The sequence below is a fragment of the Stegostoma tigrinum genome, chromosome 27 (genome assembly GCF_030684315.1).
Source record: "Stegostoma tigrinum isolate sSteTig4 chromosome 27, sSteTig4.hap1, whole genome shotgun sequence".
Classification (NCBI taxonomy): domain Eukaryota; kingdom Metazoa; phylum Chordata; class Chondrichthyes; order Orectolobiformes; family Stegostomatidae; genus Stegostoma; species Stegostoma tigrinum.
This window is the reverse complement of record NC_081380.1, coordinates 5,270,968-5,298,897: the sequence shown is the minus strand read 5'-3', so window position 1 is coordinate 5,298,897 and position 27,930 is coordinate 5,270,968. Positions and strand designations below refer to the sequence as shown.

At 44.3% G+C, this 27,930-nt stretch overlaps 2 protein-coding genes across 3 annotated transcripts in view; one reads left to right on the top strand and one right to left on the bottom strand.

Annotated features, from left to right (window-relative positions):
• eif4h (eukaryotic translation initiation factor 4h) overlaps positions 1 to 8,557 on the bottom strand; it is a 55,981-nt gene extending 47,424 nt beyond the window's left edge. For both annotated transcript variants that reach the window (XM_059655322.1, XM_059655323.1), the window contains exon 1: positions 8,492 to 8,557. In XM_059655322.1, coding sequence (XP_059511305.1) covers positions 8,492 to 8,556 — 65 coding nt within the window. In that variant the 5' untranslated portion in view covers position 8,557. The remainder of the gene's footprint in view (positions 1 to 8,491) is intronic.
• Positions 8,558 to 8,810: 253 nt separating this feature from the next.
• The window catches only part of mybbp1a (MYB binding protein (P160) 1a), an 82,052-nt gene continuing 62,932 nt past the window's right edge, over positions 8,811 to 27,930 (top strand). The window contains exons 1-7 of the mRNA XM_059655313.1: positions 8,811 to 9,003; positions 12,002 to 12,097; positions 13,832 to 13,915; positions 17,674 to 17,748; positions 19,491 to 19,598; positions 21,784 to 21,974; positions 23,150 to 23,317. Of these exons, the coding sequence (XP_059511296.1) occupies positions 8,833 to 9,003; positions 12,002 to 12,097; positions 13,832 to 13,915; positions 17,674 to 17,748; positions 19,491 to 19,598; positions 21,784 to 21,974; positions 23,150 to 23,317 (893 nt within the window). The 5' untranslated portion in view covers positions 8,811 to 8,832. The remainder of the gene's footprint in view (positions 9,004 to 12,001; positions 12,098 to 13,831; positions 13,916 to 17,673; positions 17,749 to 19,490; positions 19,599 to 21,783; positions 21,975 to 23,149; positions 23,318 to 27,930) is intronic.

The following is a 27,930-nucleotide window of genomic DNA, read 5'->3' as shown; positions in this document are numbered from 1 at the left end:
GCCACACCGGGTACAGTGGATGCAGTATACCACATTGGCAGATGTGCAGGTGAACCTCTGCTTAATATGGAATGTCATCTTGGGGCCTGGGATAGGGGTGAGGGAGGAGGTGTGGGGGCAAGTGTAGCATTTCCTGCGGTTGCAGGGGAAGGTGCCGGGTGTGGTGGGGTTGGAGGGCAGTGTGGAGCGAACAAGGGAGTCACGGAGAGAGTGGTCTCTCCGGAAAGCAGACAGGGGTGGGGATAGAAAAATGTCTTGGGTGGTGGGGTCGGATTGTAAATGGTGGAAGTGTCGGAGGATGATGCGTTGTCTACCTACTAACCTCATCCCACCTCCTTGACCTGTCTGTCTTCCCTGGACTGACCTATCCCCTCCCTACCTTCCCACCTATACTCTCTCCACCTATCTTCTTTACTCTCCATCTTTGGTCCGCCTCCCCCTCTCTCCCTATTTATTCCAGTTCCCTCTCCCCAGCTCCCTCTCTGATGAAGGGTCTAGCCCGAAACGTCAGCTTTTGTGCTCCTGAGATGCTGCTTGGCCTGCTGTGTTCATACAGCCTCACATTTTATTATCTTAAATGAAAGTTGATGTTGCCTGGGAGATAATCATCCATCCTGGTTCACCCAAAGGGGACTGTTGTGTTGGATGATCAGCCATGATTGTGAAGAATGGCAGAGCACACTCAAAAGGCTGAATGGCCTCCTCCTGCTCCTGTCTTCTATGCTTCTATGTAACTGAAACTGGTCTCATTCTATAGACAAATAATTGGATACTGAAGCCAATTGATAGCAGGACATAATTCTTGCAAACCCCAGACAAGTTATCCAAATTGCTTTCAAAATTAAATTACTGACACACTTTCAAAAAAAAAATCAGATATTATAGCAGCAGTGCTCCTTTCTAAGTACATGAATTGTTGACTTGCAAACCTGAGGGAATGGTTGTGAGAATGCTTAAGTATTGGTTCACAAATTTAACCTTCCCTCACATTCGCAACATCTGTATCTATGGCGATGGAGAAGACAACAGTTGAATATATATTGTCAATAATTGAGACAGTTGTGTCCTCAGATACGCCTGATGTCACTCAGGATTAAAAATGGAAGATCCTTCTACTATCACTACATTAAACATTTTTAAAGTAATGTTTTTAAAAAAAGACAAGGTAAGCATTGGAGAAGGGAAAAGCACTAGATAAAGATTCTGCTTAAATATTCCACCTTTTCCACCAACTTCTGCGAGATAATATGATGAATGCCACAGCTTAAAAAAGTGGGGCCACATCGACTCCATTTATTAAGTTTAAAAAAAAGTAAATATAAAACCGCGCACATCACTTCTACTACTTTTAAATATAAGATCAACCCAAGGAAATATACCCCACATATTAAAATACTGCTTAATTCTTTCAGATTTGAAAATGAGAAATTGTTTGCAAAACTTCTTGTCACCTGATACAACAGATGAAAATCCTTGTCAGGTCGGAAATTGAATAGAAGGACGAAGTGAAAATTTTCTATGACAAGTTAATTAGACAATCACATTTTGACTGAGACCCTGAAAAGAAAGTTTCCAATCTAAATTTAATAAAAATGACACTGCTGAAAGGAGAAAGATATTTTTCATTCAGAGGAAATTAGTAATAAGCTGTTTTCTTGAACTGTTGCAGTTCTTCAGGTGCGGGTAAATGCACAGTGCTGCTGGGAGGGAGTTCTAGGATTCTGATCCAATGACATCAATGGGATGGTGATACAGTTCCAAGTCAGGATGGTGAGTGGTTTGGAGGAGAACTTGTAGATGGTAATGTTCTCATACATCTGCTGCCCTCATGCTTCCAGATGGTAGAAGTCACAGGTTTGGGATATGTTGTTACTGCAGTGCATCTTTTAGATGACATGACTGCTACCAGTATATATCAATGTTCAGAGAGCAAAAGTTGAAGTTGGTGGATGTGATGCCAATCACAGAGGCTGTTTCACCTTGGATGGTGTCGAGCTTTTTCAGGGTTTTTAAAGTTGCAATCACCCAGGCAAGTGGAGGGAGCGTTCCATCAGACTCCTGACCTGTGCCTTATAAAGTGGACAGGCTTTGGAAGCTCAAGTTGAGTTACTTACTGTAAAATTCCTAGCCCCCCTCAAACAGATAGGAAAGACATCTACTTTTTTCGAAATGCTAATTAATCCTGATAGAATCAGCTTTCTATATTTACTTATTTCTCAATCCTGTCCAATGTCATTGTTGGAATGCTGAATAAAAGTAGACAAACACTTCAGAGAATTCCTAGGAAATACTATGTGCAAAGACTTCTGCATGTAATTCACTGTTTCCATTTTACAATTGAGAGAATTGGGTAAGAGTGGAATTCAAGTTGTGTACCTTGTGCATCAAGCAAATTGCCACAAATGAATAAAATCAGGAAACTGAACGTGGTTGAAAGACTGTGTGGCAGAAGTGTGACTTATGGGACACTGACACCAGTAAAAGGGAAAAGGGGCATCTACAGAACAGCACTGGGCAGTGTACTGACACGCCATAACTAAAACAGTAGAGAGGGATTTAAACTAAATAAGGTTTCCAGGGGTAGAGGGTTCCACGTTAAGATAAAAGACAAAGCAATAGTGCAGGATATTAAAGCAAGTAATGACAACCACAGCATGAAAAAAAGGCACAGAACAAAACTATGAGTGCACCATCTACCGCCAACAACTTTTGATTCCCTTGCCTAACAAGAAACTATTTCCACCATAAATATACTTAATGAGCCTGACTTCAGACATTTAAGGATGTAATAAGCAGCGTAGACGGAGAAGCCAGTATGCATAGCATACTGGTGTCAAATCAAAGATTACGACATAAAAGAGTTCATGGTATCAGGGATGATATTGGCATGAATACAAGAAACAGAGAGGTTGGATAAACAGGTCATTTTCAGGTTGGCAGACTATAATTAGTACAGTGCTGCAGGAAGCAGAGCTCAGGACTGAAATATTTTCAATCTATATTAATGGATAGAATGCAGGAAAAGACTGTTACAGCCAATTTTGATACAAAGGTAGGTACAAAATCAAACTGTGAGAAGTATATAAAGAGTCTGCAATGAAAACAAAGTACTGGAGAAAGCAATGGATCTGGCGGCATCTGTGGAGAGAGAAAGAGTGAATGGTTCAAATCCAACATGTCTCTTCTTCAGAGAAATAGCCATATTGGACCGATAGCATTAACTCCTTTTCTCTCTCCACAGATGCTGCCAGACCTGCTGACTTTCTCCAGCATTTTGCTTTCATTTTAGATTTCCAGCATCCACCATATTGCTAGAATCTGCAAATGGATACAGTCAGGTCAAATGAGTAGGCAAAAATTTGGTAGATTGCGTTTAATGTGGAATATGAGAGATTGTCAAATTAGCAGGAAGAATAGGAAAATTACTATTTAAATGGAGAAAAGCTGCTAAATATTTGAGGCAGTTGGGTGTTCTTGTACGTGAATCACAATAAATTAGAATCACAGAGGTTCAGCATACAGGTATAGCAGGTAATTAGGAAGGCAAACAGAATGTTGGCTTATACTGCAAGGGGGTGGGGTATCAAAGTAAGGAAGTTGTGCTCCAATTGTGCAACACATTGCTGGCTACACCTGAAGTAGAGTACAATTCTTAACCTCCTTAAGCAAGGAAGGAGATTAAGCATTAGAAACTAATCAGAGAAGATTCACTGGGCTGACAATGGATGAAGGAATTTTCTTACAAGGAAAGACAGACTTTAATTACAGTTTAGAAGAATTAGACATTATCTTAGCGGAACAAAAAATATTCCGAAGGGGCTGATGTTTCCTTGGATGGGATAATAGAAACTCAGGGTTATGGTTTAAAAATAAGTACTCTCTTAGTTAAGATGAATAAAAGGAGCAATTTTTTTTTGAGGGTCGTTAGTCTTTAGAATTCTCTTCCTCAGAAAGTACAAGTTGGGTTGTTAAATATATTCCAGGGTGATTTGGCTAGACTCGATGAACAAAGGAGTCAAGAATTATAGAGGACAGGCAGAAATTGAGGCCACAATCAGTTTAACCATGATCTAACTGGAAAGCAGAACAGGCCTGAGTAGCCAAATGGTGTATTCCTAATTCTACAGATATTCGCTCAAGATTTTAAGAATTTTATGGAAGAAAGCAGGCATTACTTTATCTTTAAGACAACACGAGGGCTTCAAATGTAATCATAGCTCTTCAAGATGATAAACTACTATTACTGAGATTGGTTGAAGGTTTGAGTCACCCACGGGCTTTAGACACACAACATGGAATTACCCCACTGCAGATGAAACTGCTGCTTAGACAGCTTGAGGAGTCAACTGTAAGCCCCATGAACACACTTCTCATGCACTGAACTTCTTTAGATCCCTGTTCCCTTTTGCAGCAATGTTACCACTGGCTAGCTAGATAAGTAACTAATGTAAGATGTTGTATTTTGATAAGGCACACTAGGGCAGGACTTATACAGTTAACAGTCGGACCTTGGGGAGCACTGCCAAATTGAGATCCAGGGATGCAGGCACCGTAGTGAAGGTGGTGTTAGCACGCTTGCTTTCATTAGTCAGAAGTTTGGTACGGGAGTTGGGACATCATGTTGCAGCTGTACAGAACATTGGTGAGAATATAGTGTAAAATTCTGGTCGCCCTTCTATGGAAGGATATTCTTAAACTTGAGAGGATGCTGAAAAGATTTACAAGGATGTTGCCAGGACTGGAGGGCTTGGGTCATATGGAGAGAGTTAATTGGCTGGGGCATTTTTCCCTGGAGTGTCAGAGGCTGAAGGCTGGCCTAATAGAAGTTTACAAAATCATGAGTAGCTTGGATAGGATGAATATCCAAGATCTTTTTCCTAGAGTGGGGAGTCCAAGGCTAGAAGACACAGGTTTAAGGTGAGAGGAGAAACATTTAACAAGGACCAGAGGGGTAACTTTGTCACACAGAGAATGATGGATATATGGAACGAGCTGGTGGTGGAGGCAGGTAAAATTACATTACTTAAAAGACATCTGGATGGGTATAGAAATAGGAAGGGTTGAGAGGGATATAAGCCAAACGCTGGCAAATGGGTTTAGGTCCGATTAGGATGTCTGATGAGCGCAGCTGAGATAGACCAAAGGGTCTGTTTCTGAGCTATATGACTCTCGGGGTTAATGGGGCCAGTGAGAAATGTGGCATGTGTTATTCAATGGTCAAGTGTACACCACAAAATTTTAAAAATATTTTGTGGTCAATCTGATTGCTGCTCTGGGAGAAATAAAATTTGCCAAGCAATCCACACTTCAGAATGAATGGTAACACCACTTTTCAAACAGATACTTGCCTGTTGAAAGCAACAGAGATCGACTGATCACAGTTTGTTATTGTCTGAACAAGTAAAGGATACCAGATGGCTTCAGTTTCACAACTGTGCTGTCAAAAACAAGTTACTAAATTGCACTTCAGCAAGATTTGAGAAGGCAAATTCTGGTCATTCATGAAACTAGGTTTTCTTGAAGTCTTTGAGACTGAGAATATTATATCGCAAAAGCAAAACCCAAGGTGATGAAATGTGAGTCCATACAGTTGCAAATTAACTGCAATTCATATTTTGGGGAGAACATTATTCTCAGTTCTGGGTAAGGGTGAGGAGTGGGTTAAAGTAGTGACAAGATGATAAGTGCCATCAAAGGAGGTAGAGATGGAAGAGGAGTAGTGATGAGCCAGTGAGCTGACTGATGGCATGGGATATGGGGTGAATGGAGCAAGGGGAGCAGAGAGGAAGGAGGAGGAGGGGCTGAAGTGGGTGCTGAGCGTGAACGCACTTGGCGGGTGGGGGGTGGGGGGAGAGTAGTGTGTGTCAGCAATGGCCAAGCAATGGGGGGGGGGGGGGGGGGCGCGCTGACAGCGGGGGGGGGGGGGGGGCGCTGACAGCGGGGAGGGAGGGCTGAGAGCGGTGGGGGGAGTGGGGAGGGAGGGCTGAGAGCAGTGGGGAGGAGAGAGAGTGCAGGGGTTGGGGGTGATGATGAAGGGCATAAACCTAAAACATCAACTTTCCTGCTCCTCTGATGCTGCCTGAATTACTGTGTTCCTCCAACGCAACACTGACTCCAGCAATCTGCAGTTCTTGCTAACTCCAAGTGGTTGGCGGTTGAAGGGTGTGGGTAAAGATTGAGTGGAGGGGGGAAATGAGGCCTGTGGGGGTGGATCAGCAGGGGGACTGAGAATTAAGTGTGCTGGGGGCTGAGCAGGTGGAGAGTTTTTGTGTGGTGCAGGGTTTGGAGGGGGTTGGGGATTTTGAGGGTGGGTTACGAATTTGTTGGGGGGGTTGTGGGGGAACTTTGTGCAGGTGTTGGGGATTTGGGTGTCAGTATTTCTGGGTAGTTAGAGGGTGGAATTGTTAGGGCGTAGAAGGTTTGGAGGCGTTAAATTTTTAGGTGGTAGAGGGTTTGAATTTTTTAGCAGGTGGAGAGTTTGGGGGGGGTTGAATTTTTAGGAGGTAGAGGATTTGAGGGGTTGAATTTTAAGGGGGTAGAGGATTTGGGGGAGTTGAATTTTTAGGGGGTTGAGGATTTGGGGGGTTGAATTTTTAGGGGGTAGAGGGCTTTGGGGGAGTTGAATTTTTAGGGGGTAGAGGGTTAGAATTTTTAGGAGGTAAAGGGTTTGGGGGAGTTGAATTTTTAGGGGGTAGAGGATTTGGGAGGTTGAATTTTTAGGGGGTAGAGGATTTGGGGGGCAGAGGATTTGGGGGGGTTGAATTTTTAGGGGGGTAGAGGATTTGGGGGGTTAATTTTTAGGGGGTAGAGGATTTGGGGCATTGAATTTTTAGGGGGTAGAGGATTTGGGGGGAGTTGAATTTTTGAGGGGTAGAGGATTTGAGGGGTTGAATTTTTAGGGGGTAGAGGATTTGGCAGGTTGAATTTTTAGGGGGTAGAGGATTTGGGGGGGTTGAATTCTTAGGGGGTAGAGGATTTGGGGGGAGTTGAATTTTTGGGGGGTAGAGGATTTGGGGGGAGTTGAATTTTTGGGGGGGTAGAGGATTTGGGGGGAGTTGAATTTTTAGGGGGGTATAGGATTTGGGGGGTTAATTTTTAGGGGGTAGAGGATTTGGGGGTTGAATTTTTGGGGGGTAGAGGATTTGGGGGGAGTTGAATTTTTGGGGGTTAGAGGATTTGGGGGGTTGAATTTTTAGGGGGTAGAGGGTTTGAATTTTTAGGAGGTAAAGGGTTTGGGGGGAGTTGAATTTTTAGGGGGTAGAGGATTTGGGGGGAGTTGAATTTTTAGGGGGTAGAGGATTTGGGGGGAGTTGAATTTTTGGGGGAGTAGAGGATTTGGGGGGTTAATTTTTAGGGGGTAGAGGATTTGGGGGTTGAATTTTTGGGGGGTAGAGGATTTGGGGGGTTGAATTTTTAGGGGGTAGAGAGTTTGAATTTTTAGGAGGTAAAGGGTTTGGGGGAGTTGAATTTTTAGGGGGTAGAGGATTTGGGGGGAGTTGAATTTTTCGGGGGTAGAGGATTTGGGGGTTGAATTTTTAGGGGGTAGAGGATTTGGCAGGTTGAATTTTTAGGGGGTAGAGGATTTGGGGGGGTTGAATTCTTAGGGGGTAGAGGATTTGGGGGGAGTTGAATTTTTGGGGGGTAGAGGATTTGGGGGGAGTTGAATTTTTGGGGGGGTAGAGGATTTGGGGGGAGTTGAATTTTTAGGGGGGTATAGGATTTGGGGGGTTAATTTTTAGGGGGTAGAGGATTTGGGGGTTGAATTTTTGGGGGGTAGAGGATTTGGGGGGAGTTGAATTTTTGGGGGTTAGAGGATTTGGGGGGTTGAATTTTTAGGGGGTAGAGGGTTTGAATTTTTAGGAGGTAAAGGGTTTGGGGGGAGTTGAATTTTTAGGGGGTAGAGGATTTGGGGGGAGTTGAATTTTTGGGGGAGTAGAGGATTTGGGGGGTTAATTTTTAGGGGGTAGAGGATTTGGGGGTTGAATTTTTAGGGGGTAGAGGATTTGGGGGGAGTTGAATTTTTGGGGGGTAGAGGATTTGGGGGGTTGAATTTTTAGGGGGTAGAGAGTTTGAATTTTTAGGAGGTAAAGGGTTTGGGGGAGTTGAATTTTTAGGGGGTAGAGGATTTGGGGGGAGTTGAATTTTTCGGGGGTAGAGGATTTGGGGGTTGAATTTTTAGGGGGTAGAGGATTTGGGGGGAGTTGAATTTTTAGGGGGTAGAGGATTTGGGGGGAGTTGAATTTTTAGGAGGTAAAGGGTTTGGGGGGAGTTGAATTTTTCGGGGGTAGAGGATTTGGGGGGAGCTGAATTTTTAGCGTGTTGAGGGTTTGGGTGTCCGGGTTTTGTAGGGTAGAGTGTTTGGGTGGGGGTGGGGTTGGCGGATAGAAGGGGATTAAGGAGTGTTGAGTGGGTAAAAGCCGAGAGTGGTCTCAGTGCAGTGCTCCCCCTCTTCCTGTCCCCGGCCCGGTAATGCACAGGCCCCGTTACCTACCCCCGGCCTCCCCCGAAGCTGCTGTACTGCTGCTGCCGCTCATCGTAGCTGTCGAAATCCGCCATGTCCCCGCTCGAGACAGGCTGAGGCCGCCAGGACCCCGGTACCAAGACAACCGCGGCTGCCTCACGCTGTGCCAGCAAGAAGTCTCCCTCGGAAGACGATTCCAAACACCCGGCTCCCTAAATCTCATTCTTTGGCTTCCAGACCCAACTGAATCAATTGTGATAAATTACTGTTGATCGATAGCTTGTCTGATCTCACATCTGGGCAGACGGCAGAGGGGAAAGAGGCAGCCAGCAAGGGTCATGACCTTGTCTGTGTGAGGACCCCGAGGCGGCATGGCAGCCGAGAGTGAGATGGGCAGAGAGGCCGCGCTGCAGAAATCCGTCATCCTGCAGCAAAACCGCCGTTTCCTCGACTTCTTCTGGGACATCGGCAAAGCCGATCAGAATTTGCGGCTGCGAGGGATCCAGGGTCTATCAGACTATCTCAGCAATCCAGGGAGCAGGGTGAGGCGGAGGGGGATGGGGGGAGCACGAGGTTGGGGCAGAGCGCGGGGTGAGGGAGGCGGGAGGAAACTGCGGGTTGGGGGGAGAGATGGAAGAGGGATAGAGGTAGAAGAACGGGTGGGAGGGATTTGGGGGGGGGACGGAGAGGAGGAGGATGAGGGGAGAGCGTGAGATGGGGTGGAGAGGGTGATGGGGGGGGGTGAGCAGGGAATGAGATGGTGAGGGGATGGGGGAATAGAGAGGACAGTGAGAGGGGAATTGGGGGGAGAGATGGAGGGGGGCAGCGAGAGGGGAATGGGGGGAGAGATGGAGGGGGGCAGCGAGAGGGGAATGGGGGGAGAGATGGAGGGGGGGCAGCGAGAGGGGAATGGGGGGAGAGATGGAGGGGGGGCAGCGAGAGGGGAATGGGGGGAGAGATGGAGGGGGGGCAGCGAGAGGGGAATGGGGGGAGAGATGGAGGGGGGGCAGCGAGAGGGGAATGGGGGGAGAGATGGAGGGGGGGCAGTGAGAGGGGAATGGGGGGAGAGATGGAGGGGGGGCAGTGAGAGGGGAATGGGGGGAGAGATGGAGGGGGGGCAGTGAGAGGGGAATTGGGGGGAGAGAGACGGGGGGGCGGCGAGTGGGGAATTGGGGGGAGCGAGACGGGGGGGCGGCGAGTGGGGAATTGGGGGGAGCGAGACAGGGGGCGGTGAGAGGGGAATCGGGGGGAGAGAGACGGGGGGGCGGCGAGTGGGGAATTGGGGAGAGAGAGAGAGACGGAGGGGGGGCGGTGAGTGGGGAATCGGGAGAGAGACAGAGGGGGTGCGGTGAGAGGGGAATCGGGGGGGAGAGAGACAGAGGGGGTGCGGTGAGAGGGGAATCGGGGGGGGGAGAGAGACGGAGTGGGTGCGGTGAGAGGGGAATCGGGGGGGAGAGAGACGGAGTGGGTGCGGTGAGAGGGGAATTGGGCCGAGAGATGGAGGGGGGCGGTGAGAGGGGAATTGGGGGGAGAGACAGGGGGGCGGTGAGAGGGGAATTGGGGGGAGAGACAGGGGGGCGGTGAGAGGGGAATTGGGGGGAGAGACAGGGGGGCGGTGAGAGGGGAATCGGGGGGGGGGAGAGAGAGAGACGGAGGGGGGGTGGTGAGAGGGGAATTGGGGGGAGAGACAGGGGGGCAGTGAGAGGGGAATCGGGAGAGAGACGGAGGGGGTGAGTTGAGAGGGGAATCGGGGGGGGAAGAGAGACGGAGGGGTTGCGGTGAGAGGGGAATCGGGGGGAAGAGAGACATAAGGGGGCCGGTGAGAGGGGAATCGGGGGAACAGGGAGAGGGGATGAGGGGTAGAGCAGGCTGAGAGAGATGGGGAGGAGAATGTGAGTTGAGGGAGTTGGGCAGAGGAGAGGGGGATGGGGTGCAGAGCAGTGTGAGGTGAAAGGGGCTAGCATGGAGAGAGTGGGGTGGGGGGAATAGCGCAGGAGTGGGGAGAGAGTGAGATGAAATTTGGGAGGAGAGGGAGAAGGGGCATGGAGAGGGACTTGAGGGCGGCGGCGGGGGAGTGGTTTGAGAGGGCTATGGGAGGAGAACGGGGTGAGGTGGATATTTGGAGAGGGAAGATTGTGGGGGGAGAATTGGGGAGGGGAGGGGAAGAGGGATGGGGCCGAGAGCTAGTGGGATGGGGGGGGGAGGGCGATGGGAAGGAGAGAAGGGACTGGGGAGAAGCATGGGGTTTGAGGGATGTGGGGAGGAGAGGGCAATCGGGGGAATGGGATGGAGAGCGGAGTTAGGGGGATGGGGGGATCAAGGGGTGAGAGGGATTTGGGGGAGAATGGGGGTGTGGGGGGGAGAACGGAATGAGGGGAGCACGGACTGAGAGGGATGGGGAATGGAGTAGAGAAATGGGGGGAGAGCAGAATGAGGGGAGTGGGGTGAGAGGGATGGGAAGGAGGGAGGAAAGAGGGGAATCGGTGGGGGGGAAGCAACGTGACAGGGTTGGTGGAAGGAGGGGACATGAGGGCAGAGCATGGTGTGAGAGGCATGTGGGGAGAGGGGGGTGTGGGGTTTGGGTGAGGAGGGGGTTGCAGGGTGAAGAGGGAGTGGCTTGGGAGGCATTGGGGAAAGATGGAGGGGGAATTGGGAAGAAGGGGAAGGGAAGTGGGTGAAAGGGGGGGCAGGGAAGAGAATGTAGTATGGGGGAAGAAAGAAGCAAAGAACTTGGGGGAGTCAGCGAGAAAGCTTGGTGTTTGCTAGGGATGCAGGAGAGATGGAGAAGGGATGGCAAGATTATTGGTGAAGAGGAGAGAGAGTGGGAGCTGGGGAGCAGAAGACTGAGCCTGCTGGGTGCTAGAGTGAGAGTGTTGGGAGTTACATGTGATGGAGGTGAGGATGTGGTGGGGGTAGAGAGAGAAAGAGAGAGAGAGCAAGAGCAAGCTGGTGTGTAGGGTGCAAGACTGGTGGATGCAGGGAGCCAGAGTGTAGAATTGTGCAAAGTTGAAAAGCTGAAATTGAGAGCAGAGTGAGGAGGTTAGGGCAAAGCTGTGTGAGACAGTTGAAAGCTGCAGGGTGATCATTGAGTGAGATGAGGACTGATTATCAGGGATAGCCGGGTGAGTTGAGTGTGTCAGAAATGAGGGTGAAGCAAGCCATGGTGTGGGATTCACGAAAGGTGGAGGAACCAGGAGCTCCAGTTCGAATGTAGGTATCTCTATCTCTAACCCTAGGCATGAATATTCTGGCGTGAAGATACTCCATGGAGTCTGGGCCTGCTAACACCACCTGGGGTTGCTGTTGAAGTACATGTCCCCAAAAGTATCTCCATCCATCCCTCTCCTTCAGCCACCCTACCCAACTCAAAGCCTGTCATTCCCTGGGTGGTCCATGGTCCTCACTATCCCCTCCGCTGTTCCTTTTATTTAGTTGCTATAAGTAGCTCGCTATTTGCCCCTTGAGGTTATAGCTGGGGTTAGTTCATTAGGGACACATTCATGGACAAATATCTATTAACTATTCCCTATCTGTTTTCAGGATGATGAGTTACAATATGCAATCAAGCGTCTGGTTGAAGGACTGGCAGCAACCCGCGAAGCAGCCCGTCCGGGCTTCAGCTTGGCCCTGGCACAGGTCAGTCTCTTGGTTTAACAGACATGTAATGCGCATGGAGCTGTACCAACTAACAGACTGAGTACACCGTTGGAGCAATTTAATTTCTGGTCCTGTAACTGCAAAACCTGACAACTGTCCATAGCACCAAGGTTTCCATTTGATTCAGTTGCTGCTCCTGTTCAAAGAGCAGCACAGCACAGGACCAGGCCCTCTGGCCCATCAAGACTGCACCGATGCATGAAGCCTTTCCAAGTTTAAAAACCTTTTACCTCTGTGTGGTCTGTATCCCTCTATTCCTTGCTTATTCATATTTTTGTCAAGATTCCTCTGAAACATTGCTCTTGTATCCACCTCCACCACCTGCTCTGGCAGTGCATTCCAGGCACTTACCACCTTCTGTATTAGAAAAAACCTTAGCTCTCCTTTAAACTTACCACCTTTTACCTTAAACCTATGTCCCTGAGAAAAAGATTCCAACCCTTATAATTTTGTAAATTTCTAAAATGTCACCTCTCTCCATACAACCTTCAAGTGAAAACAAACCAAGTTTGTCTGATTTTCCTGAGAGCTAGTACCCTCCAAACAAGCAATATCCTGTAAACCATTTTTGTACCCTTTCCAAAGCCATCACGTCCTTCTCTGGTAGTGTGATGACCAAACTGTATGCAGTATTCCAAATGTGGCTTAACCAAAGTTGCCTACAACTACAACATGATCTGCCAATTTTTATTCTCTGTGTCCTGGCTGATGAAAGTGAGTATGTCATATGCCTCTTGACCACCTTTTCCACTTTTGTGTACCCAGCTTCAGGAAACTCTGGACCTGTACATCTAGATCCCTCTGTGTAGTCATACTACTGAGAGTTCTGTCATTTACTATTTAATATCCCATTTTGTGACATAGCCTTTGGAAAGCACACAACCTGGGAATCTCCCGCTGAAATCCTCAGCAATGCCCTTTGCATCTTCTGGACTTTATCACTGCACTTCTCTCTTGGATGTACTCTGCCATCCATAAACTTGAACTCATTCAAAACTCTGATGAAGGGTCTAGGCCCGAAATGTCAGCTTTTGTGCTCCTGAGATGCTGCTTGGCCTCCTGTGTTCATCCAGCTACACACTTTGTTATCTATCTCTCATTCAAAACTTGGCTGGCTATCTCTATGCATCAGGTTCTGATCTTTCGTCACTCATGTTCCCACTGACTTTCGATGCCTCCTGAATCGACAATAGAGTGATTAAAAATTTTCATCCTTTTTCATTACCTCCACTGCCTCATTCCCCTCCTCATTTCTGTATAGTCCTCCAGACAAACCTTCAGCAACTTGACTGAGCATCTTCTCTGGCTCGGTGCGGTCTATTGTTTTGCCAGCACTTCTGTGAAACTCTGCTGTATGGTTTACTATACCAAAGAGACCAAATTTGTAGTGCTTCGTTGAAGTTTGTTGAATCCACCAGAAGTAAAAATGCTGTTTCTCCCATTGTGGTTACATGCAGAACTTGGACAGCGTCTACGAAAGAGCCAGGGTTGGGGCAGGGTCTGGCATTTTTATGTTCGGAGTGCCTGAGCCAGTTGCTAAATGCTCCTGGTGAAGCAGTAGAATGTAGTTCAGTGCAGGAGTTTAGGACAGTACAATGAGTTTGGCTGAGGCAATGGTCTAAATAACAGTTGATTTATGAATGCACTCTTCTGCTTTTACATTGAATACAATCTTTCTCTAGATGTAACATTCTCTAATTTATTTTCCAACAGCTCCTGCATTACAATGAGGATATCCCTCTGCAAACAATCCTGGAGCAGATCAAAGAGAAACATAATATAACAAAAGCAAAGAAGGTGAGCGGCAGTATCCGATTCTCAATTGTACTTGGCTTTAGATGTAGCAACAGCAACTGATGAACAAGGAGCATGAAATTACTTTGAAAACGTGTTTAGTATGCCTGTAAACAGCACCCCAATGCGAACTGCTGGTTCAGGTTTCAGAAACAGCTGGGGCGATCAGAAGCAATTCAGAAAATATTACAATTGAAAATTTCAAGTATTGAACTTGCCATATTTCAGATGTTTTTAGGGTCGTGAAAAACTTCAAATTGGAAACCTGTATCCTGGATTATATAAGAGATAATAGGAACTGCAGATGCTGGAGAATCTGAGATATCAAGGTGTAGAGCTAGATGAACACAGCGGGCCGAGCAGGAAAGCTGACGCTTCGGGCCTAAACCCTTCATTAGAAATGGGAGCATGGGGAAGAGGGTTCTGAAATAAATCGGGAGAGAAGGGGAGGCGGATCGAAGACGGATAAAGGAGAAGAGAGGTGGAGAGGAGACAGACAAGTTAAAGAGGCGGGATGGAGCCAGTAAAGGTGAGTGTAGTTGGGAAGGTAGGGAGGAGATAGGTCAGTCCAGGGAGGACGGACAGGTCAAGGGGGCGGGATGAGGTTAGTAGCTAGGAAATGGGGGTGTGGCTTGAGGTAGGAAGAGGGGATAGGTGAGAGGAAGAACAGGTTAGGGAAGCGGGGACGAGCTGGACTGGTTTTGGGATGCGGTAGGCGGAGGGGAGGTAAACAATTGCACCTCCCAGTCGTGAACCATTTCAACTCCCCCTCCCATTTCTCAGACAACATGTCCATCCTGGGCCTCCTGCAGTGCCACAACGATGCTACTCGAAGGTTACAGGAACAGCAACTCATATTCTGCTTAGGAACCCTGCAGCCTAATGGTATCAATGTGGATTTATCGTTGTGGTTTATCCTTGCGAGGAAGACATGACTAAAGACCATCAATATAAGACAAACACCAAGAAATCAAACAGTAACTCCAGAAGAAACTTTTTCAATGACAAAATGTTAAGGAAGTGAAATTCACCAGCAGAGAAGTGGTTTAAACAAACAGCTTAGATGCATTTCAGGCGAAGCTAGGCAAGTATTTGGGGAAAAGGGCAAAGATAATTTTGTCAACTGAGGTCAAACGAACAGATAAATTTAAATGAGACCCAGGTTGGGCTGAATGGTCTGCTCCTGAACTATATAATCCAGTATAACAAGGTGTAGAACTGGATGAACACAGCAGGCCAAGGAATATCTTAGGAGCAAGAAAGCTGACATTTTGGGCCTAGACCTTTCATCAGAAATGGAGGAGGGGAAGGGGGTTCTAAAATAATTAGGGAAAGAGGGGGAGGCAGATCAAAGATGGATAGAGAAGAAGACAGGTGGAGAGGGGACAGACCAGTCAAAGAGGTGAGGATGGAGCCAGTAAAGGTGAGTATAGGTGGGGAGGTAGGAAGGAGATGTGGATTTTACTTCTGTAGCATTTTAACTAACGGTAAAGTCTTAAGGTACCTCACAAGAGTATTATAAAATGGAGGATGATACTGAGCCAAATAAGTTGACTTTAGGTTAGCTAATCAAAGGTTTGGTCAAAAGAGGAGGTTTTAAGGATTATCTTAAAGAAAGAAAATTGGGTAGAGAAGCGGAGAGATTGTGGGAGGAACTGGAGGTACGAGAACCAATGGTGGATTGATTACAATTGAACACTCGCAAGAAGAGAATTACAGGAGCGCAGATATCGCAGAGGATCATGGTGTTGAAGATGGTGACAGACACTGGAAGTGGCAGGGCCAGAGAGGAATTAGAAAACATGGATGAGCATTTTAAGATCAAGATGTTGCTTGGCTTTGAGCCAACTTGAGTCATCAAGCAGACAATGATGGGAAAAGGGACCTGTTGCAAGTTAGTGTACAGGCTCTAGCATTTAGGATGGCCTCCAGTTCATGGAGTGTAGTATGTAGAATAATTTTAAATATGGTTTATGGGGCAATGTCAGACAATATTACAGTGGTGGAAATAGGTAGCCCTAGTGATGGCATGAATGTGAGGGATAGCAAACAGAGTTGTGTAAAATAGCATACAGTATTCATAAACAGAAGCATATAGTACTAGAGCAGGGAGGTTATGATTCACCTATAGAGGACACTAGTTAGACCTCAGCTGGCGTCTCATGCATAGTTATAGAGGATGTGAATGTATTGGAAAGAGCGCAGAGAGGTTTAGGAGAATGGTTCCAAGAGAAGACATTTCAGTCTGAAGCAAGGTTGGGGCCTATGGGACTTTTTTTTTAAACCTTGGAGAACAAAAGACTAAGGAGATTTGTTGGAGGTTTTCCAAATCAAGAGAGGTCTGGACATCGTAGGAAAATGTTAAAACCCACTTGTAAAAAGATCACAAGCCAGAGGGCACAGTTTTAAAGTGAAAGAAGCAAATGTGAGGTGAGAAGACACTTTAATACAGCAGCTTGTCACAGCCTGGGAGTGTGGCGGAGGCAGGTTCAATTAGACTTTCAAGAGGGCTTTGGATGATTATTTAAATAGAATTAATGTGCAACGTTATGGAAAACACAGGAGATTAATACTAAATTTAAAATACTAGGTTAAAAGGGCCAACAGAGACATATTAGGCTACATAGCTTACTTCTGCACCATACTAATTCTGTGGTTCTGCAAGTTTATCTTGGAATCAAATGTAGCACAAAGGTTGCAAACATACTTGGTTAACTTCGCTGTGGAGCTGGAGGAACACAGCAGGCCAGGCAGCATCAGAGGAGCAGGAAAGCAGTTCTTACTATCTTTGGTGAACTTCAGACTGTTGTCAGGGAGAGGGATTGAGTTTGCAGTGATCAACAACTGGAATATTACTTGCCAATATTGCTTGGAGGGAATTTCTACTCATCCAATCCTGATGTCAAAGAAGCAATTGAATGAGTTAATCAACAGTGCAGGTGACAAGAGAGTTGGTAGTGAAATGGAACAGATATGATGTGTCCATTGGCCAGAATCAGTACTGTTAAGACTCTGGCAACCTGTTTTGTTAATTGCATCTGTTTTTAGTTTGTGTAAGCATCATTCTTTAGTTTTAGAGTTCAACATAGATGTTGTGCTTCTAATAATCCAGACTTCTCCATTCCAAAGCATTGATAGGTTCCAACCATTTCCTCTGCTTTTCAAGATTAATTGTAAGCATAGGATGGAGGAGATTCTGTATTCATTTGGAGTGCTTATAGTGTGTTGGCACACTATGTCTTTGGTAGGATTTGTCAGAGACAATTGCAGAAAACTAGTGTTTTCAGATGTGACAATGTATTTGGTTTTGTGTTGTGAAATAATCAAGCATGACACCCCTCCTGATAAAGAAAAAGCAACAGTTCTCATTCAAGCATCTGGTATGGTTGAAATCTGCCCGGTAGGATCAATATTACCTCTGTCAGTTTTATTTGTTTTGTGGCATTAGATCCCTGTTACTGTGATTAATAGTTGAGATCAGAGTGAAAACCAACATTCTAAAGAATAATCTAGTGACAGTAAGTTGGATCTGGGCCTGAGCTCCATATGATATGATACGATACTGTTTTTGTTTGCATAACTGACCATGTGATTGGTACTTGGGTATATCTAGAACTTGCTGGCAGATTGTGTGGCAGATCTCCAATGTTACCCACCAACAAGTTGATGCAAAGGACACGAACAGGAAGAATTAAATATACAAGTGTCCAGAAATCTAGTGTAACACTGAGTAATTCAGTTTGCTACATTTCATCTTCCAGAAACTCATCAGGAATGCTGCATTTGGAAATCTCTTTGGTGTCTTGGCACTTTGGCAGTCAGGACGGCTCACAAAGGTAAAAATCAACCTTTCTAAACACCTCTGAGACAATGAGTGACAGCAAATATTTGTGAATGAGTGTTTCAGATCCACCTAATGCTGCTTTTCTGAATCAACCCTCGGTTTTCTGCAGTGATACTGCAGCGTATGCTGGGTTCTATTCCGGTCTTTTTTTTGTGGAAGTGAAAGAATTTTGCTTTGATTCTCTGTAAAATCATGCTGTGAAATTCCAGCGAATGCCCAGTTTAATGTTTAACTACCAGCCTAGCGATAATCCAGTATAAATCTCAGGGCTGCTAATTCAATATGTAACAAGTTACCAAATTCAAATCTGCCAGACGTTCTTAGTTAACTTTCTTAATAGTCATTTTGATGGTGGTGAATGGGCTAATTTTCATTGATGTCTGAATGATCAGGAAGTGGTCTGGGAAGCAAGGCATTGGGGCAAATAGCTGTTTACTTTTCTACGGGAGCTTAAGATCATTATTTGGTTTCAGTGTACATAAGTTCTCAACTAAATTCCATTAGTAATACTGTTATTGCAGATTGCATTTGCCATTTTTTAAAATCCAGGTCAACTTTACTTGCACTATTCTACCAGAATGATAGAAGTGTTTCAGTAAATGCTTAATCAGGGACATTTAGCCTTTTTGGAACTTTCTTGAACATTAAAGTTCTTGAAAACTTGTGTGATCTATTGTGGAACTTTCTATCATTTACATGGAAGACTTCCATCAATTAAGTGCATTATTACAGAGAAGACATTAAATTTAGACTGAAAGCAAAAAAGAGAGAGGAGGGAACCAACAAGAATGAAAACAAAGGACAAAAAATGTTTATCATAAGTAAAAGTGCTCATAAACCTTTAAGATTGTCATTACAAATCCATCTGGTTCAATGATGCCCTTCAAGGAAGGAAATCCCCTCTGAATGCCCTTGTGCAACTGTAGTCCCTCACCATTGATGCCCTTTCTGTCCTTAGATACAGGTACCTGCTGCCATCAATTCTTAGCCTCATCTAACCTTTTTTTTGTGACATCTACTCATTTTAACTTGTTTCCTGTGATCCATGCCTGGTCTTCCATTGCTGTGCTGTATGGGCCACTTCTCCTTGTCTCCTCTCAGTTCCACCTTTAACTCAGTCATTATGCCCTGCTGTCACTTAAATCATGCTAAAATACCACAGCCTGACATCTATTCTTTGTCCTGCCCTGTTGCTCCCCCTGTCAGCACAGAACCAGTTTTATAATAGTGACCAAACCCCATAGTTTCTCTGTTTCCTCTTCTCCGTTATCTTTTCATAGATGTGTACTCTGTCAGTTTTCGGCATGTTTTCTGAAGATGCCTTCTCATTGCCTCATTCGCGCATGTTTTTGGTACATGGCCTTGCATGCACGTGTCTGATTAATTATGTGTTGTAATTCAATTGTGGCATGATTGGCAAAATGTCTGGTTTTTCTTGGGTATACAGAGTGTAGAGCTGAATGAACACAGCAGGCCAAGCAGCAACTTAGGAGCAGAAAAGCTGATGTTTCGAGGGTCTAGGCCTGAAACGTCAGCTTTTCTGCTCCTAAGATGCTGCTTGGCCTGCTGTGTTCATCCAGCTGTACACTTTGTTATCTCGGATTCTCCAGCATTTGCATTTCCTTTTATCTCTGGTTTTTCTTGGGGTTTGGGACTGTAATGATCTGTTGGTCTAGTTAAGTTAATTTACTTATGAGCAAAAAAATGAAGTGTTTCAACATTGTTTGTTGCTAGGAGCCAAATGTATTTCTGCAGTCGATGCAATTGCTGCAGAGCCTTGCTCCGTTTAGAAATCATCTCTCAGATTTGCCCCACAAAACTATGGTAGACATCCTGTATGAGGTAAGCTTGCATTATATCAGTGAAATGTATTCTTTGTAATGTTGTTGAATAGTTAGTTTCTTGTGAGTTGCTTAGAGACTCTTTAAGAATCATCCCTCAATTACTCTTATTGAATTTCTTTGATGTGGGGCAGGGGGTAGAATGGGAAGTGTCCCGAAACATCGTCGCTATGGATATCAAGAAAGCGTTTGACGAGTTCATCTACAACAGGTTGTTAACACAGAATTAGTAGTAAGCTTGTAATGTAGGTTAGCAATTGGCCAGGAGGTAGATGGGTGAAACCTGAATCTCAAGCCAAATGTTGCAGAATTAAATTAGACACGCTTCATTTTCTTGATAATTGATTTATTTATGGATTACAGCATTCCGCGTGCCTGTTCCCTGTTTACTAACAAAGTGTCCCAGCAGTGTCTCTATAAGTGCTGTGGGTATTTAATTATGCTTATTCTGTTGCAATTCCAGTTTTTGTTCATTCATAACTGTCTGGGAGCATGTGCTTTGCATATTGCACATGCACAGTCAGTCTTTTGTACCATTTGCAAAAATCACCAAATATGCTTTACTTTGGAACATGTTCCAGTGAACATTGGGACTCCACTGTAATGTGTCATTAACAGAATGGATGATCGGTGTGCTGTCTGATCAGAGGATATGATAAGTGGAGTTCTTGTGGAAATATGCTGTGCCGTAAGCTTTTCTCTGCTGATCTCTGAATGGGATGGAGAACTTGCGAGTATGAAACCATATGAAGAGGGACAATAAGTTTTATTCAACAAAGAACCAAAAGTTGCTGAAGGAGGTCGCAATACCTCACTTCAGAGTGAGAAGTTACAAAATTGATTAGCCAGGACTTAAAGGTTTTAACTGCGAAACAAGTTGCATCACCATCTATTCCTTTGAGTTTGAGTAGCCGAGTGATAATCTGATCAAAGTTTTTAAAATGGTAATGGAGTTATGAGGGAGTTCCTCAACCATATGGAGTGACTGGAAGCGTATTACAATAGTGACTACTGCTGGCCTAGCTGTGGGATAAGGAATTACTTGGTGTCAGAGTAAATGAAATGAATTAACATCTGTAGTAAGTCAGCAACTCTGTCTGTATGTTTTAATTTTTTTTTAAGCTGGCTGTACTAGTTCATCTCTATTTCACTGTCTAGCTTAATAATTACTTCTAATCTACTTAGTACTCAGAGCAAAAATTGAAGACTTAATAGCGTGACACCCTCTGAGGCAAGCTGCATACTTGAAGAATAGTATGTGTATGGAGATCATTCCTAATATCTTGTGATGCCTTTTTGTTCAAAGGCTTCTAGCCTTGGGCCATACACTGCTCATGACCAGAGGCATGGGAGAACATGCAAAACCATTAACAGGAATGATGCCAGAACCGTCAGGAATGTGCAACAGGTTAGGGTTGTTTTTCCAGAAAAGAAAAGGCAGAGTGTTAACCTAATAGACCTCTTTAAAACTATGAAGAGGATTGATTAGGTAAATGTAGAGAATGGTTCCAGTATGGGCATGTCTGACAAGTAGAAGGACAAGGGCAGCAGATACATGGGAACACCACCACCTACAAGCCCTATCTCCGTGCCACTCACCAGCCCGATCTGGAAATATATCACCGTTCTATCAGTGGCAGTGAGTCAAAATCCTGGAACTACCGAACAGCATTGTGAGTGTCCAATAGCCCTGGGATGATAGTGGTTCAAGAAGGCGATTCACCACTACCTTCTCCAGGGAAATTAGAGATGGCTCGTAAACACTGGCCCCTTGGCAACAAAATCCACATCCCCTGAATGAATGGTAAGGGGCATCACTGATAAATCCAATGAGAAACTTCTTCGCCTGTAGAATGATTATAACATGGAACTTGCCACCATGAGGGGCAATTGCAATAATCAGTATAGATCCATTTAAGTGGATCTGTGCTTAGTATGATGGATGTATAGATGGTTGTGCTGATTGAGTTAAGTGAAGTTGGATGGGGAAAAGGCTTGTACATAGTGGTGTTGCAATGCCATAAATACTATGTCACTTGGCTGAATTATCAAATAATTATTTACCTTATCCTAGGAAATAAGTGACATCTTAAAAGAATGTGTTACATTGGCAAAAAAGTAGTAAATTAATAGTGCAGGATGGTACATAGCATTCATTCTTGAATTACCGCTTTGTATTGCTGCAGACCCCAGAGATTGTCTTCAAGGAGACTCTGTTTGAAGCCTTAAAAGCCGATTTGTCAACGGCCTTATCCAGCCCGGAGCAGTTACATTTGCTGCTGGTTTCACTGCAACGCTTCCCAAATGTTCTGAAGCCTGAGAGGTTGAAGGCTTTGCTTGGATCAACTGTCATTGTGACATCAGAAAATATTCCCAAGTAAGCAGTTTGTAAATCTTATTGGAAAATACCAAGAGAAATGGAGGACTGGGGTTTGTAGTATTTGAGAGGACATAAGATAAATTAAGTGTGATCAGTCATAGGACAGTTATAGCAGAGAAAGGGACCATTCAGCCCACCTTGCCCTTGCTGGCCTATCCTTACTTTGTTGCCTTGATCCACACCCCATCTTTTCCCCAGAAACCAGCAAATATTTTCTGTTTGGATAACTATCCAATCTTCTCTTGAAAGCCATAAATGAATCTGCATCCAGAACACTGGAGGTACATGCAAGGGCAGCAGATGACCCCACCAGCTGCAAGTTCCTCTCCAAGCCACTCTCCAACCTGTGTTGAAATTTTGTTTTTATTTGTTCTTGGTATGTGGGTATTGCTGGCTAGGACAACATTTGTTGTTCATTGCAAATTGCCAAGGGGATATTTGAGAGTCAGCCAGTTGCTATGGGCCATCACAAGTCTAATTTTAATTTCCAGATTTTTACTGAATTCAAATTTCACCAGTTGTTGTTGTGGGATTCCAACAGGTCCTTAGAATATGAGGCTGCAGTTCTGGATTACTAATTGTGTGACATCTCCACTATGCCACAACCAGCCCTTCAGTGTCGCTGGATTAAAGTTCTGGAACTCCCACCTTTAATGGTATTGTGGGTCTACCCACGCCACATGGACTGCAGTGCTTGAAGAAGGCATTTCATGACTACCTTGTCAAGGATAACTAGGGATGAGTAATAGATGCTGGCCTAGTCAGCGAAGCTCGTAGCACAAATAAATTTTTCAAAAAGACTCTCCAGAGAAGTATATTGTAGATCCTAACCGAGTAATATCTAAAAATTTTTTTTGCTTACATTGATAGCCATTCTTCTCAAACTAGTGTCTTGTAGTTCTTTACCCTTCTTTTAATGTTTTCAGTTTTGCCCTGCCCACTCAGCATAAACACCTCTTTGAAAACTTGCTTTCAAGAATCTCTTCCAATGGGAACAGCCTCAGTTTCTGTAAAATATCCACATCACTGATCCCAAAAACCATTCTCATGAATCGTTTCTAGCATGAGTTTCTGGCCCATTTGAAAGTGCAATTGGACAACATCACTGTCTAATCCAGGTCTGGCTTTGTTACATGTTTAAGTAATTAGTTTCTTCTTCCATTTTAATTCAGGTTAACCCAGGTGTTGAAAATTGCTGCCAAGACTGTGAACAAGTCTCAGACTCTGCCACCTCTTGCCATGAGCCTGGTGCATGTCACCTTGAAGGAAGACACATTTGAAACTTTCTGGAAGGAGCTGGTAGAGAATCACTTGCTCAACTCCCAGATGGGGCCCAGCTGGTATGTGATAATGACCATCCAAGTGGCATCAGTGTACAGTCAAGAGCTTGCAATCATAATGTGGGATGCCAATGCAGAATCTTTTGACAATAGATCAAATAACTCCAGGTGATTTTGTACACCAGCCTGCCTTGAGACACTAGGCAGTGACTGTGCCCGTGTTAATACCAGATTATGCACAGGATCACGATAATGAGCAGGTGATCTGATTTAGTTATTTTAGTTGAGGCACAAATATTAGCTAGGGCACCCAGTTTAGTTATCCTGCTCCTGTGTGATATATTGCTTGTATCCTTTTTGACCACCTGAGGAAGTGGGCTCAGAAGAAAGCACCTTTATCAGTGCAGCTCTTCTCTTGGTCAACACTGTGGTGAACTGTTTGATTTCTGTGCTCAAGCTCTGAGTTCTGTGCTTAAGTTCTGACGACGTAAACTTGAAAGGTCCAACGATAACAGCAATTTGGATTCGTTCAGCATTTTTAATGTAAAATGTCCTGTGTTTTTTTTAAACTGACAAAAGCGTTCTGAACAAACTCGATACCAATTCACATAAAGCAAGGTTAAGGCAGTTGGCCAAAAGTCTGTTCAAAGAATTAGGTCTTGAGGAAAGCCATAAAGTTGGAGCGCTTTAAGGAGGGCATTTCAGAGTTTGGAGCCAGGCACACTTGTGATGGAGTATTGAAACTAGGAGTGTGCTATATGTCAGAGTTTGAAGAATGCAGAATTGTAGTAAGTACCTACACAGATAGGAAGGGAGTAAAATCATAGGTGGTTTTCAAAACAAGGATGAGAATTTGAAAATCTTAGCAGTACCAAAATGGAGGCCACTGTAGGTCAGTGAGGATAGATGTAACATATTAACATGATTTGGTTTGTGTTAGGGTACTGATCAATAGTTTTGGATGCGCTAATTACACAGAGGTGGAATATTGGAAGGTGATCAGGAATGGTCATGGCTAGAGGTGACAAAGGCATGGATGAAGGCTCCTGCAGCAGATGAGTTGAGCAGGATATGTGATTGGAAGTCCAACCCTGGGACAATTGCTACCCACCAGGTTCTGAAGAATTAAAGGTCACCTAATCTGCTGTCGGAAGGACTACTGAATTGCAGGTAGAATTAATGTTTTCTTCCTGCTCTCCCTAACATAGGTTGATACTGACACTCTATGATCAGAGGTCTGATGAAAAGAGGTCTGGACTCAAAATGTGAACTCTGCTTTCTTTCCACAGATGCTGCCAGACCTGCTGAGTTTCACCAGCAATTTCTGTTTTTGTTTCAGATTTCTGGCATCCGCAGTTCTTTGTTTTATTTTAACATGCCCAGGCTAATCCTTTTCAAGCCTGTATGTCTCAGTGCCACATAGGCCTCCTGGCCTAGAACAGGCAGGGAAGGGAGAACTTTAGAATAATTCTTTCGTATTCTCTGAGAAACTAGTGGTTAAATATGCAGTGAAGGTGATGTCTAAGTTGTGACATCCTGTAGGTTTTGTGACATACAAACCAATGCCTTGTGCATCCATGCATTTGCTATTTGCTGTCCAGTATAAAATTCATCAAGCCAAGTTTCAAACTCATGCTGTAATACAAAGCCTGTGTTAATCATTTTGTGGCTTAGGGAGCAATGCATGTCAACCTGTGCACAAAAAAGCCTGATTTTTCTTTTAAAAGTATGTGCTGTCAACCAGTGTGAGATGTGACTGCTGATTTGTTTTCTTTTAAATGCATGTTGCCTCCGGTTTCCAGGAAAAGTAGAGTGCCAGGGTGTTTGTAGATCTCTAGTCGTATTAAGTCGGTCTGTTTCAGACAGTTGTTTGTGCTCAACTTTTGTGCACTGCTGTTTGTTTCATAGCATTGTTGAGTGTACTTTTGTTAGAAATCGATTTATAGCAGAGGATTTGAAAACTTGCATCTTTCAGAACTGTTGTTCCAAGATATATTTCCTCCCTTGAAAGGCTAATTTATTAGTAGTTAACTTATGAGACATTCATAATATGGTGCAACTAATCAGGTCAGGTAGCGGATAATGGGCGTGGAAGGCAGGGCTAACATTTCAAGTCAGTGACCTTTCATCATACATTGAAGAAACTGCAGTAACAGGTTTTAAGCAAGTACAAGGGGACAGTATTTCATAGCACCCTTTCACCCTATTGCTGGCCTCGCTTTTTGGCCTGAAAGTGCCAATCCGGCGTCCAGCTCCTCCACTTTTCTAGATCTGTACTTGGCTTAAAACCTTTCATCTCTCATTTTGTCTAGTTAGCTTATTAACCTGACATATTGGCTACCTTTCTCCATTGGCAGCTAGCTATTGTTTGCATCTGCTTAAATTGTTTTTACATCAGAAACTTTAAAATGTGGCTTTCCAGTTAAACTTCTCAGTAGCTGTTTCTGCTTGCAGTTTTGTGTTAAGTGATGGTATTGGCTTTGCAATATATTTCACTTTTAAAACCCTGTCAAATGTTTTGCTGGCCATTGGTTATTGTGGGTTAGTCGTATTCGCAAGTGCCTTGACTGTGGGTGATGGAAACTGTACTTTCATGCATACGAGACATACCAAAGCTGGATGGTCCCCACTACCAAGTGAGTGCTTTGATGTAAGAACAGAAAGTGCTGGAGAAATTCAGCAGGTCTGGCAACATTTATGGAAAGAGGAAATGACATGGCCTACATTATAATGCTTCAGAACTGAATTTAGGTTTGCTCTTTGATTCGAAAGGAGAGTCATATTGAACCCATAGATGCTGCCAGACTTGGCAAGTTTCTCCAGCACAGTTTGTTTTCATTTCCAATCTCCCACGTTGCATTATCTTGCTTTTAAGTTGTTTGCTATGACATTTGTGAAGGTTGTGCTGGTTGTGAGACGTTATTACAGCTTTCACCTGTCTCTGGTCATTACGTAGGACCTTTGGCAAATGGGAATGATTGTTTGTTGTAGTCCTTGCGGATGGGAAGCTTGAACTATAAGATTCATGCTTTAGTCACCTTGATCTACAGCATCAAACTGGGGTTTAGGGAAAGATTTTTAATGTGCTGCTGCTGAGGTACTATTCCTGCGTGAATGAGTGATCATGTTCCACTGGCAACTGGTGGACAAACACTTCTTGCATTTCAGTGAAAGTGAATGTACATTTGCCATTTAACAGTATCAGAATCTGCTGAAAGGACACCTCATCCTGAAACTGTAACTGTTTTTCACCATACCTGTTCAGTATTTCTAGCGCTTTGTGTTTATGTAAGACATCACTCGATTCTTACATGTTATAAGAGTCGTACGGCACGGAAACAGACCCTTTAGACCAAGCAGTCCATACCAAATGGATTCCCAAACTAAACTAGTCCCACCTGCCTGCTTCTGACTCATATCCCTCCAAATCCTTCCTACTCATGTACTTATCCAAATCTCTTTTAAACATTGTAATTACGTCCACATCCACCATTTCCATAGGAAGTTTATTCCACATACAAACTACCGTCTGCGTAAAAGATATTCCCCCCCTTTTTTTGTTAAATCTCTCCCCTCTCACCTTAAAAAAATGCTCCTTAGTCTTGAAATCCTGCATCACAGGGAAAAGACACCTGCCATTAACTCTATCTATATTCCTCAATTTTACAAACTTCTAGAAAGTAACCTTTCAACCTCCTCCGCTCCAGCGAAAAAAAGGCTCAGCCTATCCAGCCTTTCCTTATAACTCAAACCTTCCATACCTGGCAATATCCTTGTAAATCTCTTCTGAACCCTCTCCAGCTTCATAATATCCTTCCTGTAACTGGGCAACCAGAACTGAACACAGTATTCCAGAAGAGGCCTTACCAATGTCATGTACACCTCAACACTCAAAGGACTGACCAATGAAAGCAAGCATGCTAAATGCCTTTTTAACCACCCTGTCTATATGTGACGCAAACTTCAAAGAATTTTGTACCTGCACCCCTAGATCCCTCTGCCTTACAACACTTCCCAAGGCCCTATCATTAATTGTGTAAGTCCTGCCGCAGTTTGTTGTACCAAAATGCAATACTTCACATTTATCCAGATTGAATTCCATTTGCCATTTTCAGTCCATTGACACATTTGATCAAGATCCCTCTTCTAATCTTAGAAAACCTTCACTGTCTATTGTGCTACCAGTTTCCCTGTCATCTGCAAACTCATCATTTTCTCTTGGAGCCTTATCATATCAGCAACAACTCATTTATATATCACTAGGAACATATTCCAAAATATTTCAACATTCAGGTGTTTAATTTGTATAAATGTGAGCCAATACCAGAAAATAATTTGAATAATGTCACTCAACAAGTTGATGCAATTCCAGCCACATACTCGTTTAGGTACCTCCACAAAGGTTCACATATTTGAAAGGGGCTGCATTACTGAAATGTCTTTGAGTGATTTATTTAAAGTAGTTTAATTGAGTTGTCTTCTAAGTGGTGAGATATACATTATGTGCAATATGAATACTTAAAACACAGTGGCTCGAACAATTTTTAAATGGTTTTTTTTTGAGGTGAATCTGAGAGTACTGACCAAACAGTGGTGAATCTTAACAGCCAGATTCTAAACAAGGCCTCACACCTAAAATGCATGGTCTGACCTGGGATGTCACCTCTGGTATA